Source organism: Oryctolagus cuniculus, chromosome 8 (genome assembly GCF_051225735.1).
Source record: "Oryctolagus cuniculus isolate XC-2025 breed Fujian yellow rabbit chromosome 8, ASM5122573v1, whole genome shotgun sequence".
Taxonomy (NCBI): domain Eukaryota; kingdom Metazoa; phylum Chordata; class Mammalia; order Lagomorpha; family Leporidae; genus Oryctolagus; species Oryctolagus cuniculus.
Window position 1 is genome coordinate 83937040 of NC_142874.1, and position 16673 is coordinate 83953712.

A 16673-nucleotide genomic window follows, 5' to 3' on the forward strand; every position below is an offset into this window, starting at 1 on the left:
AAGCTAGCTTAATAGAAAGTCCTACAAATTAAAATTACCAGAGGTTATAGTAGACATAATAATCAGCCTCCATAATGGTCCCAGTGACTTCAGGCTCTAAAAATTCACATTCGCTTGCCATCCCTTCCCACAGTGAATAAGGTTTTCCTATGCAGCCAACAGGATGTTGTGGAAATGCTGATGTGCAGCTTCCAAGGCTAAGAGAGGAAAGGCAGCAAGTGCCCTCTTGCTTTCTTTTGGCTTACTCTCGAAGGAAGCAGCTGCCTGCCCTGTTATGGGGTCACTCAGGCAGCCCTGTGAAGAGGTGCATGCGGCACAGAATGGGATCTGCACTCCAAGAACCAGCACGAACTTAACAGCCATGGGATGGAGTGTCTTGGCCCCAGAACCTCCAGCAATTGTCAGACTTTTATGTGGCTACAACCTCAACCAGTCTCTTGAATCCAACTTCATGAAAGACTGTGAACCACGGAGTACCACGGAGCTGAGTTGCTTCCAAACTCCTGACTCAGAAATTGAGATAATAAATGCTCATGTTCATTTTGAGGCACCACGTTTTGCAGTAATTTGCTACATGTTAATAGGAAACGAATAGATCTGGAGGTAATTTGCTGTCCTTTTAACAAATCCATGGGTGGGCATTGTGATAACGTCGGGTTAAGTGACTACCTGCAACACCAGTTTCCTATATAGGCTCTGGTTCTAGTCCTGGCTTTTCCACTTCCGATCCAGCTCTCTGCTATGGCCTGGGAAAGCAGTAGAAGATGGCCGAAGTGTGTGGGCCCCTGCACCCACATGGGAGACCCAGAAGAAGCTCCTGGCTCCTGGCTTCGAATCAGCCCAGTTCTGGCCATTGCAGCCATCCGGGGAGTGAACCAGTGGATGGTTCTGCCTCTGTCTCTGCCTCTCTGTAACTCTACCTTTCAGATAAATTAACTAATAATTTAACAAAAAAGAAAAAGAAAGTACATTGGAGAGAAGGTTTGTGAAAGTTGAAAATGTCTTAACAGATTGCTGCTAATAAGCCTTGTGGCCTTTGAGGAGGCCACGCCAAGATGTAAATGTTCTTGGAGTTGGAGGACATGCGCACAGCTGAAATACAGTAGCCTCGTTTTCACACAGTGGCACAAAGTTGTGCAACACTGTCACCTGAAGTTGGGTGGAACTGGAAACAGTGCCTGATAAAAATGGATGACTTAGATAAGGGATTTCCAGGTAGAGTTTGGAAGGCACAGAGCTGCTGCTGCTTCCTTTTATAGTAAAACATGGGAAGGTAGGAAACATAAGCTAAATGAAGGATTCTTTTTTATTATTAATTTATTTATTTGAAAGTCAGAGTTAGGTAGAGGGAGAAGGAAAGGCAGAGAGAGAGAGAGGTCTTCCATCTGCTGGTTCACTCCCCAATTGGCCGCAAAGGCCAGAGCTGCACTGATCTGAAGCCAGGAGCAAGAAGCTTCTTCCAGGTCTCCCACATGTGTGCAGGGGCCCAAAGAATTGGGCCATCCTCCACTGCTTTCCCAGGCCATAGCAGAGTTACATGGAGCCGGGACTCGAACAGGTGCCCATATGAGATGATGGCTCTGCAGGTGGTGGCCCTACCCACTATACCACAATGCCGGCCCCCAAGGAAGGATTCTTAAACCAAGAGAGGCCAAGACTTGGCCTTAAAATTACCTGTCCCTTGAGACAAGAAGCAATGATGAAATCAAGAATTGGCTCAGGCCAAGATCAAACCCTGAGACTGCCAGATAGGCAGGCTGTACATATGAAACTGAATATATAGTTGTCAGATCTTTAGCTATGACCTTGGAAAGCTCTAATGTTGTATCTCAGAGAGACAGACATCAGGACTTTGAGAAATCTTAGCGGTACTGTGCTGCAGAGATCCAAGCAGATATCTCTAAAGAGAAGTGTTTACCTCAAACACATGTGTGAGTGTGGCTTCTGTATAACAAGATGAGTTCACAGAAGACTCAAAAGGTTTTAAAGTGTATTTAGGGGCTGGCGCTGTGGCATAGTAGGCTAAGTCTCCGCTTGCAGCACTAGCATCCCATATGGTTGTCAGTTTGTGTCCCAGCTGGTCCTCTTCCAATCCAGCTCTCTACTAACGGCCTGGGAGGGCAGTGGAAGATGGCCCGGGTCCTTGGGCCCCTGCACCCTCCTGGAAGCCGTAGAAGAAGCTCCTGGATCCTTGCTTCAGACTGGCCCAGCCCTCGCCGTTGTGGCCATTTGGGGAGTGAACCAGTGGATGGAAGACTTTTCTCTCTATCTCTTCTTCTCTGCCAATAACTCTACCTCTCAATTAAATAAACACATTTTTTAAAAAGTAATTTTTTGACAGGCAGAGTGGACAGTGAGAGAGAGAGACAGAGAGAAAGGTCTTCCTTTTCCATTGGTTCACCCCACAATGGCCACTGTGGCTGGCGCACCATGCTGATCCAAAGCCAGGAGCCAGGTGCTTCTCCTGGTCTCCCATGGGGTGCAGGGCCCAAGCACTTGGGCCATCCTCCACTGCACTCCCTGGCCACAGCAGAGAGCTGGACTGGAAGAGGGGCAACTGGGACAAAATCCGGCGCCCGGACCAGGACTAGAACCCAGTGTGCGGCGCCGCAGGCAGAGGATTAGCCTAGTGACCCACGGCACTGGCCGTAAAAAAGTATATTTTATTGTCAGAAATACTAGTATGTGGGACTGAGAGGAACAGAGGTAGAACAAAAGGAAAAGCAGCTTTTGGACCTCCAAATCTCTAGAGGCGGAAACCAGACTTAGAAAAATGCACCATGGGGTCAGCACTGTGGTATTGTGGGTAAAGCCACTGCCTGCAGTGCTGGCATCCCATATGGGCACCAGTTCAAGTCCCGGCTCCTCCATTTCCAATTCAGCTCTCTACTATGGCCTCTGAAAGCAGTAGAAGATGGTCTAAGTCCTTGTGTCCCTGCACCCACGTGGGAGACCTGGAAGAAGTTCCAGGCTCCTGGCTTCAGATCGACACAGCTTCGGCCATTGTGGCCCTCTGGGGGCGTGAACCAGTGGATGGCAGACCTCTCTCTCTGTCTCTCTCTCTCTCTGCCTCTCCTTTTTTCTCTGTATAACTCTTTCAAGTAAATAAATAAATCTTAAAAAAAAAAAAAAGGAAAAATACACCACTGGAAACCTTGGCTACTTTGCATGGAAAAAGGAGTTGATGCAGAGGACAGAACCAAAAGGCAAAAGATCAGAGGCAAGAGTCATAGAAAGTCATCCCTAGGGAGCAGCAGGAATGAGTAGAAGTGAAGCACTTCCAATGTTTGCTTAGCTGGATTTCAGAGTGGCTATAGACCAAGGACTTCTATAGGTTCCATGTTTTTCTACACTTTGAACAGTCCCACCCTATTTCTGTCCCACCACAGTATGTTGGATGTGTGTGTGTGTATGTGTGTGTGTGTGTAGGAGGGCATCTACCTTATCTCTTTTGTTCACAGGTCTTCAGATCAAGGAATTTACTCAAGGACTTGTACTTGAAGAACTCAAAATGCCTCATCTACATCTGGATCTAGGTGGCACGGCAAGATTCTTGACTTTGAGGCGATGTTGTAAGACTTTCGGTGGCCCTGAGAAATACAATACTTTGCATGAAGGAGGGAGGTTAGTCACTGGAGGCTATAGCATGGACTCAAGAACCAGCCTCCTAGATATTTTCCATATAATCCCTGCCTCCTGGTACTCATGCCTCTGTTCAGTGGCCTTCCACACTAGATAGAGCTAACCTGAGCACCCAGCTGTATATGATGGAATGGATGATATATGATTTCCAAGGCTGGTATATACAAGATATTGTGGCTTGAGCCTTGTTGTCTCTTGCATCACTCTGGAGGAGGCCAGTTGTCACACCATGTCATGAGGACACACAAGCAGTCCTATAGAGAAGTCCCTGTGATGACCTGAGGTAGGAAGAATGTAACCACCATGTGAGTTTAAGTCATCTTAGAAGCAGACCTTCAGTCACAGACAAGCTTTCAGAGGACTGTAGCCCTAGCTGAGATTTAACCACAATTTCAAATGAAACACTGAACCAGAATCACTCAGCCGGGCCAGTCCCGAATTCCTGAGTCAGAGTTGTGTGAGATAATAAATGTTTGTTATTGTATTCAGCTGTTAACTTTTGGTGTGATTTGTTCTGCAGCAATAGGTAACTAGTCAGTGAACTACAACCTCAGTATGAGGCTAGAGTATGACGTGATTGCTTACAAATGTTATGTGCTTTTTGGCTGCATCAATTGAATAAAATCTCCCTATCATTTATGGTATCAGTCTAGTTCTAGACTTACACCGGCTTAGGATGTTGTATGAAATGTAAGTTACATTCTTTGAAAGACAGCACAAACACACTCACAACAGGGTCAGTGTTGTAGCACGTGGGTAAAGCCACTGCCTGCAATGTGGATGTGCTATTTCCAGTCCCGGCTTCCCCATTTCCTATCCAGCTCCTTGCTAATGGTCTGGGAAAAGCAGCAGCAGATGGCCCAAATGCTTGGGTCCCTACCACCCACATGGGAGGCTCGGATGAAGCCCCTGGCTCCTGGCTTCTGTCTGGCCATTGTGGCTATCTGGAAAGTATATCAGCAGATGGAAGACCTCTCTCTCTCTCTCCCTCTCTCTCTCTTACTCTCTCTCTCTCTCCCTCCATCCCCCATAACTCTTTCAAATACATAAATAAAGCTTTTTTTCCAAAATGCCTAGTATTTATTTATTTATTTTAAAGATTTATTTATTTACTTGAAAGTCAGAGTTACACAGAGAGAGGAGAGGCAGAGAGAGAGAGAGGTTTTCCATCCACTGGTTTACTACCCAGTTGGCTGCAATGGCCAGAGCTGCACCAGTCCGAAAGCCAGGAGCCAGGAGATTCTTTTAAGTCTCCCATGCGGGTGAAGGGCCCAAGACCATCTTCTACTGCTTTCCCAGGCCATGCAGAGAGTTGCATCGGAAGGGAAGCAGCCAGGATTTGAACCAGCACCCATATGGGATGCTGATGCTGCAGGCGGCGGCTTTATCTGCTACGCCACAGTGCCAGCCCTCATAAATAAATCTTTAAAAAAAAGACATTCAGAACATCTAATGACTACCAGGATGATGAAGACTTAACAAAATACAGACGGTCCCCAATTTAGGATGCTTTGACTTACATTTTTTTTACTTTATGCTGATGCGAAAGCAATGCACATTGGATAGAAACCATACCTTGAACTTTGAATTCTAATATTTTCTTGGGCTAGTAATATCCGGTATGATGATACTTTCCTATGATACTATGACAACAAGCCACAGCTCCCAGCCAGGCCAGAAGTCATGAAGGCAAACATCCAACACTCTACAGTGTACTGTGCAGCAAAGCCACAATGTTCAGTAGATTAGATGATTTGGTGCAGTTTTGACTTCACTGTATTTTCAACTTTATAATGGGCTGACTGAGATATAACCCCATTGAAAGTGGAGGGGCATCTGTACCACATGAGTGCTTGAGACAACTGACAAAGTTCAGCCCTGAGCAGACTTAAGAGCACATGGTATCTGTACATGTGTTAAATGCAGTACTACAAGGAAGATGCGATGGATATATTCCTCATATGCTGTGTTCCTTCAAAGGGGGAGAAAAAGAACAAAAGACTAAAAGTTATAGAATGGCATATTTCAACTAAATATATGGAAATATTTTTGATGCTTCAAATTCTCTAAGAAATAATGACTTCCTCATTGGAAGAGTTGGAACATAGGCTGAATTATCACCCATAAAAAAAGTGCTAGAGGAGACTCCTAAACTAGAATGTTGGATCAGTTTTGCACGATAGACAAAAGGCTGCTTTCCAGTGTGATCTGAAATATATGTATTTAGCTATCTGTAATAAATAGCAGATTTAGAGGAATTCCCTTACAGAAACCTTCGAAGTCTTATGGAAGCACCATCTTGGTACAGTGGACTTTTTGCAGATACACAGAATGCAATTACTGTTTCTCCAGTGACACAAGCATCTAGACAGGAAGCAGAAACCCAGCAGAAGGAAGACACCTCTTCTCCTTATTTGATCTAAAGTTCAAGGGTGGGAGGAAGGTTTTTCTGGAAGAGATGTATTTTTCTAAAGTTAAGATTCAGAATCGGCCTTAGCTTCACTTTAAAGTCAGAACACTGTGGTTTAGAATGATTTACAAGATTTAAAATTAACTTGCCTATCACAAAGTACAATGAAGGTAAGCATAAATCATTTTCTCCACTGGAAATAATTCCATCATCTACTGTTGGAGGTTTATCAGGCACATAATGTACCATACATATAAGTGTAGATTTTGCCCATTAACCCATGTCCCATAATTTTCTTTTAAAATATTTATTTATTTATTTGAAAGGCAGAGTTACAGAGAGGCAGAGCCACAGAGAGAGAGAGAGAGAGAGAGGTCTACCATCTGCTGGTTTACTCCCCAGATGGCCACAATGGCCAGAGCTGTGCCGATCCAAAACCAGGAGCCAGGAGCTTCTTCCGGGTCTCCTACATGGGTACAGGGGCCCAAGGACTTGGACCATCTTCTACTGCTTTCCCAGGCCATAGCAGATAGAAGAATGGGAGCAGCTGGGACTTGAATGAGTGCCCATTTGGGATGCCAGCACAGCAGGCAGAGGCTTTACCTACTACACCACAGCACCAGCCCCCATCCCATAATTTTTGATGACAGAGTTGGGAAGGGAATTGAGGATCCTTATGTCTTAATTCTCAAGGTAATACAATTTTGGAGTCTCTTCAGAGATATAGTAACGTTTCTTAAGTAATAAAAAATTACAAAAGATGAGTTGATGTCATCCTTAAAAATAATTTAAAAAATATTGTTAGTTGGGGTCAGTGCTGTGGCGTACTGGGTAAGGCCGCTGCCTGCAGTGCTGGCATCCCACATGGGTGACGGTTCAAGTCCCGGCTGCTCCACTTTTGATCCAGCGCTCTACTGTGGCCTGGGAAGGCAATGGAAGATGGCCCAAGCGCTTGGGCCCCTACACCCACATCAGAAGACCCAGAGGAAGCTCCTGACTCCTGGCTTCAGATCAGCGCAGCTCCAGCCATTGCGGCCAATTGGGGAGTGAACCAGCAGATGGAAGACCTCTGTCTCTCTCTGCCTCCCCTTCTCTCACTGTAACTCTGACTTTCAAATAAATAAATCTTAAAAAAAGAAAATATTGTTAGTGTAATATTTACAATTATGAGAACAACTTATCTGTAACATGTTATTAAATAATTTAGCTTAATGTAATAATATTTCCTTAAACAGAAATGTGGAAAAGAAAATCATAGTCTTGTACCAAGTGTTTCTGAAGTTAAGAATCTTCTGAGACTGGCGTGGCATAGGGGATGGATATGAGCATCTGTTATTACACACACACACACACACACACACACACATATATATGATGGAGCCATATGAGCACTGGTTCAAGTCCCGACAGATCCACTCCACTTCCAATCCAGATCCCCATATTCCTGCTAATGTCTCTGGGGAAGCAAAGGAAGATGGCCCAAATATTTGGACTCCTGCACACATATGGAAGATTCAGATGAAGTTCTTGGCTCTAGTCTTCGCTTGGTCCAGTCCTGGCCATTGTGGACATTTGGGAAGTGAACCGGCAGATGGAAGATCTCTCTCTCTCTCTCTCTCTGTTTCTCTCTCACTCTCAGCAACTCTGCTTTTCAAATAAATAAATAAATCTTTCAAAAAAGAAAAAAAGCGTCTTTTCTCCGTTTTTTTATATATTGGGATTAATATTTGCATAGAACATATTTGAATGTTATAAAAATGTTGGTTTGTTACCCATTGTTTTTTGAATATGAAGAGCCTGTTAAGTATAATATTTTTAAAAGTTGTTGTAGCCAGCACTGTGGCTCAGTGAGTTAAAGCCCTGCCCTGCAGTACCGGTGTCCCACATGGGCTCTGGTTCGAGTCTGGGCTGCTCCACTTTCTATCCAGCTCCCCGCGAATGTGCCTGGGAAAGCAGCAGAGGATGGCCCAAGTGGGAGACCCAGAAGAAGCTCCTGTCTCCTGGCTTCAGCCTGGCCCAGCCCAGGTCATTGCAGCCATTAGGGGAGTGCACCAGTAGATGGAAGACTCTCTCTCTGTTTCTACCTCTCACTGTAACTCTGTCATTCAAATCAATATAAAAAACTTTTTAAAAAAGTTGTTTCATGGCCAGCGCCATGGCTCACTAGGCTAATCCTCTGCCTGCGGCGCCAGCACCCCGGGTTCTAGTCCCGGTCCGGGCGTCGGATTCTGTCCCAGTTGCTCCTCTTCCGGTCCAGCTCTCTGCTGTGGCCGGGGAGGGCAGTGGAGGATGGCCCAAGTGCTTGGGCCCTGCACCCGCATGGGAGACCAGGAGGAAGCACCTGGCTCCTGGCTTCAGATCAGCGCACTGACCGCAGCAGCCAATGGGGAGTGAACCAACGGAAAAGGAAGACCTTTCTCTCTGTCTCTCACTGTCCACTCTGCCTGTCAAAAAAAAAAGTTTCATTTCAAGTTTTTAAAATTAGTAATCATATTTTCACTAGAATAATCTATATTAAAATGATGATTTTTCATATATATATATTTATATATATATGATGAAGCCCAAATGTTCTGAGATCTTCTGCAAGAGTTTGGCTCCTGTCAAAGCCCGTTCTTCAGTTGCAGTCTTAGAAAATGTTACATTCAAGACATTTTATTATCCTTGGCTAAGCTGCTCAAATTATTTTTCATCAACATTATTTTTGTTTTCTATTAGTACAGATTAAATGGAAAACATATATATGGCAAAGTGTGCTGAAAACATCAACATTCTAGCATGGTTATCTGCCTTTCAAAATTGTAAGTTACTATGCCAAGATTGTCAGATTGCAGTTCAAAGTTCTTCAAATGTTGGCTTTATAGCAATGCGAATGTCCCGGTTTTCACTTCTTACAAAACATATATCCCAGTCTCTGAGCCTTCACCAGTCCCTGGGATCCACCAGGATTAACATTTATAAACTGCAAATACACAAAATGCCAAGAGCCAAGGATTTCCAAATAGATACAAACAAGCTTCCTTGCAATGGAAGATGAGGTAACCCTATTCTTTATTAAGGCAATGGAAAACTCTAATTTTCAATGTATACTGAAATTAAATTCAAATTTTCTGAAAATTTAGATGGTCTGAGTGTAGAATCTTGCCAATGTATAAGAAAATATATTTCTGATAATGATACAACTTTTCATGTTGTATGTGACTTAATGTTAAATATTTAAAATACTGAAAAATTAATGTATTCAGTTCCCTTTTACAAAGGCTAAGCTGCTTTTTAATTGCAAAGCACTGTTAGACTATGTTTGAAGATTTCATTTTAAGGATATTGTAGCACAAAACAAGTAAAACACTTTCAGAATATCTTAGACAATGGAGTATAATTTTTATTGCTATCTACTTATTTTCTATAATGGGAGCTCATGTTATATAATTGTAAAAAGAAAATAAACTATAAAATATAAATAAGTGGATATCTATTTTATCATATGTCTAAATTTTTTGCCAATGTCAAAATGTCTCATTGTTATTGGTATACAGAACATTCATCAAAGTCCAATGATCCTTTTCTTACACAGTTTAAAGTAAAGTTTCACAGTGTTGATTTAAAAGAAAATAAATCCATCTCCAATTTGTATAATTCTTAGGCTTACTATATTTGAGTCATGGTTTTTCATTTACGTCTCTGTTATTTATATTTTAATTCATAGTACTAAAACATTTGAAGTGATATTATTAATTCAAAAAGGATATGCATCTCCATATTCACACTGTAGAGCTACCTACTATTTTAGAAGGCATAATGAGGAAAGAAGAAATTGTACAGAATACACTAATTCTTCCCAGAAACTCGTGATCACTTGTCTTCTTTCTTCATTCCTAAGTAAAAACAATATTGAAACCATCAATGCAAAATAGTGCAAGTGTTCAGATTGCATTTTTTAGAAGTGCTTTAGAGAAAAGAGTTTGGGGAGTGTGGTCTGGAGAACTTTTAGTCCGTCTACATACAAACAATAGTAGTAAATTCTTGACTTGGAGCTGACAGATCTGGCAATTTATATTCCAAACATGTCACATAGATTTGAAGACCCTAAAACCTTCTTTAAATTTCAAGCGCTTGTCATGATGTCCCAGGAATTTTAAAAAAAGGTATGTCATTTCTTTCAGTAAAAGACTTGAAGAACCTTTTTAATGCATTTTTTAAAAGAATACATAAATATAGCTAAATTATTGGAGAACAATTTTATTTTAAAAGAATCAGTGTTAAGTGATGAGCCTAGTCAGAGTTTATTTATTTTTGTGTACTCAGTTCCTAACAGTAACTCACACCAGGTAGATATACACTACATACTCATCCACATGAAGGAAATATTTCAAAAATAAAACTGCAATTTTAAAAATTTGACATTTTGTATTATCCAATTTGGCATTAATTCAATGACAATAACTCATATTACCTTTTCTTTTCTTTTTTTAAAGATTTATTTTATTTATTTGAAGGACAGAGTTACAGAGAGAGGCAGAGAGAGAGAGGTCTTCCATCTGCTGGTTCACTCCCCAGATGGCCGCAACCACCAGAGCTGCGCCAATCCGAAGCCAGGAGCCAGAAGCCAGAAGCCAGGAGCTTCTTCTGGGTCTCCCACGTGGGTGCAGGGGCCCAAGAACTTGGGCCATCTTCTACTGCTTTCCCAGGCCACAGCAGAGAGCTGGATAGGAAGAGGAGCAGCCAGAACTAGAACTGGAGCCCATATAGGATGCCAGTACTTCAGGCCAGGGCTTTAACCCACTGCACCACAGCAACAGCCCCAAATTACCTTTTATTTTCAAGGAACAAATTCATACCATTAAACATGGAGATTCACAGGTAGTCAAAATAATACAATTAGGTGTAATTATAACAATATTGTTTGTCAGTCTCATATTAACTTTTGCTTAAAAAATGTCTTACTACCCAAAGTACTAAAAATATGTCAAACAGAACACAAACCTAAACAAACTGTTGAGGTTAAGTCATGAACAGCTAAAAATAGGAAAGTACAGTAGAAACGTGAATAGGTCTGAACATCTGTCACTTAGATTGCTAACTAAAGTCTCCTTAGTGTATTGAACATGGTTTATTTACATTCATTCCAGAACAGAAGCCAGCGATGGTTCCCATGAGTGTTGTTAAATTTTTGCTGGACTAGATGCTGGGCCAATTTTGGTGGACAGTAACTCCTCACCTAGAAGTACACATGTGTGAAAATTAAAGTGAAATGGAAACGTCAACTGAGGTATCACTGCCTTGGACTTCCTCTCATCTGCTCTCACAGTCATGTTCTAGACGCTTCAGGAAAGCTCTGAACAGCTCGTGAAGTGCCAGACAGCTTCACTGAGACCGTTCTCACAGATTCTGCACATTTTCACTCTCGAATTATGTTAAATGTCTAGATCCACCCTAGGAGTTCTGAGTATCTAGACCTGTGCCATTCCGGTTTACTAACAGGAATTGCTCCCTCTAGTGAATGCACAGGATTACTTCACTTTTGGGCACTCCACTGACTAATTTAATAAATGATATGAATGATGATTATCATGTTGATGCTAGTGGTCTGGCCTGCTTTTATGATATTAAATGTTAATGTTTTGAATAGAGAGGTTTCATAATGATTGATTAGAGATGCTTGCCAGACATTTTAGAATATTACATTTAAGAACTCTGTGTTGAAGAAATAATTTGTTTTTAAACCTCTTGAGATTACTTTTGAAACACAGTTGTTACCATGGTATTTGAAGGCTATGGCCAAGTTGACATTAGCAAAGAAAGAGGAGAATTAATGCATTTGTCCTAGTAATTAAAAGATTATGATAGTAGAAATGTTTGGAAATCTATATCTAAACATAATGCCTGCCTTTGCAATATATCTCAGAAAAAATAAGACATTATCAACCTTATCTGACTGTAACAGTCAGAAATATCGAGCAACCAATGATACAGATGTTCAAGTATTTGCAATTCTCTGGAGTTTTACCAAAATTTCTTCTACAATACCTGAATATAAAGTGAACTAGTGCGGCTGCTATAAAAGAAAGAACATTATTTAACTCTCAGCTTGTTAATGCAGATCTAGCCTTAGAATAATTCATTTGAAATTGCAGGAAAGAGAAATTAAAATAGAAAAGTTATCTAAGTAATTACATATATGCAAGCGATTTATTTAAATGTGGCAATAAAAATAGAGCAAAACAAAATGAAATCAGGCAAAAGACTCATTTTTCCTTCAAAATAGGATTCCATTTTCTGGGGAAATTGAATTACCTACATAATTATTTCTGTACTCACTACTTTGCTTGAATAGGCAAAGCCTTTTACAATATAATTTCAGTTAACATAGCAGATGGCCCTGGTTTGCAGCTGCATCAAGTTATTGTTTTTCAGCATCAATAATAATAGAGTAATTCCATCAAGTTTTATGTAGTTTTCACCTTCCAAGTGCTTAGCAAATATTAATTCTTCATTGCAACACTCCTATGTGGAAGCAGGGATTTTTAATAAATAAAATAATAATCCAATATAATTTAGATGAATGCATTTGAAAGCACCTGTGTAAATCAAGCAGCGAAACTAAAAAATTAAATAATCATATTAATTATATGAAAGGACGTAATATTATTTTATAGTTCATTCTCCCTCCAAATAATCTTAGGAGGAACCCATGGGAGTAAGAGGTCAGTCAAGGTTTAAATATATTTTTTTCCCATTCTCATTTTTCAAGTGAGGGAACAGTTCGCAATATTCCCATGGAGACGTGATTAAATCTTAGCCAAAGCACAACCCTTGCCCCATGTACTGTGGCCTGGTTCGGACCCAGAGCCACCTCCGACGGGCTTCACGAGGCCCCTGGAGCAGAGGCCCCGCCCCCGCATTCTAGGCACGCCCCCAGTTGCCCGGGGCAACGATCCCGGCCCCGGGACGCACCCAGGTGTTTGTCACGGCCTCCGTCCCTTCCAAGCCTTTCCGGAGTCCTCCTCCTACTCCTTCCAAGGCCCCGGGGCTTCTGTGCGCATCGCTGGTTCTCCGCTCCGAGGGGCAGCGACGCTCTGAGCTGGAGGAGAAACCGGCCGGAAGCCGCAGGCAGGGAATCCCGCTGCAGAGGCCGGCCCGAGGGTCCCCCTGATTCCCCGTCCCTGCTCAGGTGGCGCGTGGCGACCCTCGCCGAGCAGAACCAGCGCAGGAGCGCAGCGGGTGATCCTCTGAGAGCAGGGAAGGGTGTGACCACGCGCGCCAGACGCGCCGGTTCTGCGGCGGTTCCCAGCCCGCGCAGTCCCCGAGGTGGCCTGGGGAATAGTCCAAGGAGGCTGTGGTGGGCGACACTCCTCGGTGTCAGCTGCGTCCCAGCTCTCAGCGATCCCTTCCCAACTCCCTGACTCCGACCTTTGTGGCAAATAAAAACAGGTGCTCCTGGGCGTCCCTGACGCTTTTCTGGCTGCTCCGTGCGTGGCGTGTGGTGTTTGCGGATGTTTGCACGGTAGTCCAGCTGCCCTGATCGGTAATCCTGGGCAGCTCTGGATGAGTTTTATGCAGAGGTAACACCCGTGTCTTTTATAACAGTACTAACGAGGAAGAACATATTATTCATTCACTGATTTTACATTTCGTCATAGGTGGGAAACCAAGGGTCTGGAAGGCGGAGTTCAGAGGAAGCAGAACTGTAGGTGTGCAAAATGCGAAACCATTGAGTTGGCGTATTCGCAGTGTTAGAGACAGCACTTCGTTTGAAAAGATGAAGTCCAGGGGAGTTAGTGCCCTGTTTCTCAGCTATTGCTGTTTTCCTCGGTTTTTCCTTTTGAGCGTTCATTTAAGATAGAAGAAGTTCAGTGACAACTGCTATTCTTCTCATCTATCTGTCTTCATTTAGGTTTTAGTGGCTGGTTTGTTCTTTAAAAGTAAAATATTACCCTCCCTCCCCCGCTATGGTTTACCTAACAGCCAATTCAGCGAATAGCCCCCAACTGTCTACAAAGGATTTAGAGGAGATTTTGAAACTACCTATAAAGAATACAAAGATAATGTAAATTTTAGGGACATTCACAGTCGGGTGAAGGGATACCTAATTGCTACAGGTGGTTAGTAAATCTGGTTTTCAGCTTGCTCAGAGCAAGTAGTAACAGAAATGGAAGGCATTTTGGTTTCTGCTAGGCCACTTTGTAAAATCTTTAATCTGCCACTAGAGGCTGCTCTTAATTCTTAATACGTGAGGACTAATCCAGTAAAAAGAGCTTTTTTCCAGCCAGTGAAGAACAGGAAATTACTTTTGGAAGTTAAATTACTTTGCCATTCACAACTTGGTTTATTTCCCATTAACAGTTCTCTTGCCTTGTCTTGCTCATTCCCTGTCTCTCCTCTTACTCTCTTCTTTTTCTTTCCTTTGGTTCATAGCGGTTGTTTGATTTTTGTTGATAGCCAAATGAAAGACAAAAACTCTATTTGGGCTTATGTTTTAGTATTTCAGCATAGTATGTTGCCCTGGGGGTATTTTTGGTTGCTGTTACTAAATTTTCTTTTTTATGATTAGAAAGAAAACTCACCTTTTTTACTAAGGCATGATTCATGATCAAAATCCATTGTGTCTATCCCTTCTCTTGTTAACCATTATACTGAATTAAATGATCATTCTCTTTTCCCCACTCTCTTTTTTAATAAAATGAGGAATATTCAGAAAGGATTTTTCAAATAGCCAATATATAATTAGGTCTCAAATAAGCAAATACAGGATGAGTACAAAGTGAAGATTTATGAAAAGTTTTAATAGTTGATAGAGGTTTTATCTATCTTAGCAAAGGCATATTGCGTTCAAAATATTTGATTTCTGGTAAGTGTGCCCACCCCTTAGTGTCAAATGGCAAAGTATTAACCTATGATGGGAGACTTAGAATAAACATTCAGCTCTTCTGCATAATATACAAGAACTGCCTTTTGTGACTTCCACTTCTTATGGCAAGTGTTTCACAAATGTTTTGTGTTTCTCTTACCATGTTTTGCAAGTGTTTTCTTCCTGACTTTTCATTTTCGTAACAGTGCCTTTCACAGAGATTTTTCATGCATTATGCTTTTATTATTGTATTTAAAATCTCATTACAAACCTGAGATCTATATTTTATTTGCCTATACTGTTTTGATGAGTATATTTTTAAATTTTTTGCTTATTTTTAGTTATTTGAGATGCAAAGAGAGAGGCAGACACAGACAGAAAATCTATCCTGTCTCCTGTCTACTGGTTCACTCCCTAGATGCCCTCAACAGTGGGGCCTGGGCCAGACTGAAATCAGAAGCCCAGAACCCAATCTGGGTCTATTACCTGAGTGACAGGAATCCAAGTACTTGAGTCACCTGCTGCCTTCCAGGGTGTGTGTTAGTAGGAAGTTAGAATCAGAAGCAGAGGCCAGGTCCCAAACCCAGACACTCTCATATGTGATGCAGATATCCTAAGTGGTATCTTTCTGTTTAAATGTTCATTTACTTTATATTTATCTACTTGTTAGGTAGAACCAATTAAGAGAGAAGGAGAGAGAGAGAGAGAGTGCAAGAGCTAGTTCTCCTCCATCAGTGTACTCCCCAAATGCCTGCAGAAGCCAGGGCTTGGCCAAGCCAAAGCCAGGAGCCCAGACCCCCATCAGGGTCTCCTACATGGGTGGCCATCACCTGCTGCCTCCCAGGATGCATCAGCAGGTGGTTGGATCAGAAGCAAAGCCATCAAGACTCAAAACTGGTCATTGTGGTGTGTGATGTGGACATCTAAAGCTGCAGCTTAACCCACTGCACCACCGTGTCCATCTCTCAACCAACAGCTCAGCCATTGCACCATATATGTGCCCCAGGGACTATATTTTTATAGTACATTTTTAAAATTTATTTATTTGACAGATAGAGTTAGACAGTAAGAGAGAGACAGAGAGAAAGGTCTTCCTTCCTTTGGTTCACTCCCAAAATGGCTGCCCCGGCCGGCACTGAGCTGATCCGAAGCCAGGAGCCAGGTGTTTCCTCCCAGTCTCCCATTGTGAGTGCAGGGGCCCAAGCACTTGGGCCATCCTCCACTGCCCTCCCGGGCCACAGCAGAGAGTTAGATTGGAAGAGAGCAATCGGGACTAGAACTCGGCGTCCATATAGGATGCCAGCACTGCAGGCAGAGGATTAACCTAGTGAGCCACGGCGTCAGCCCCTTATAGTACATTTTGAAATTAGGTAGAGTTCTGCAACATTGTTCTGTACTTCAGTATTGTAAAGTGAACTATTCCAAGTATTTTGCCATCCATATTATCTTTAGAATCAGTCTAACAACATTTATAAAGCAGCCTGCTAGGATTTTGATTGGCATTATGCTAAAATTCTATGGGCCAAGCTGAGGCTGGTCATCTTAACAATGTTGAATCTTGTAATCCATAAATGTGGAGTCTCTCTCCATTTATCTGGATATTCCTTTGTTTCTTTTTCCATAGCTATGAAATCTGAGTTACAAATTAGTTGTTGTGGCTGGTGCCGTGACTCACTAGGCTAATCCTCCGCCTGCGGTGCTGGCACCCTGGATTCTAGTCCCGCTTGGGGCGCCAGATTCTGTCCCGGTTGCTCTTCTTCCGGTCCAGCTCTC

General features: G+C 42.4%; 1 protein-coding gene across 2 annotated transcripts in view; it reads left to right on the top strand.

The window, feature by feature from the left end:
• The window catches only part of LOC138843511 (uncharacterized), a 67390-nt gene that overhangs the window by 18981 nt on the left and 31736 nt on the right, over positions 1–16673 (top strand). Inside the window, exon 3 of one of the 2 annotated variants that reach the window (XM_070047747.2) lies at positions 3462–4126. The exons of the other annotated variant lie outside the window; for it this stretch is intronic. Coding sequence (XP_069903848.2) covers positions 3462–3501 — 40 coding nt within the window. The 3' untranslated portion in view covers positions 3502–4126. Of the gene's footprint in view, positions 1–3461; positions 4127–16673 lie in introns of those variants that run through there. 2 annotated transcript variants of the gene reach the window in all.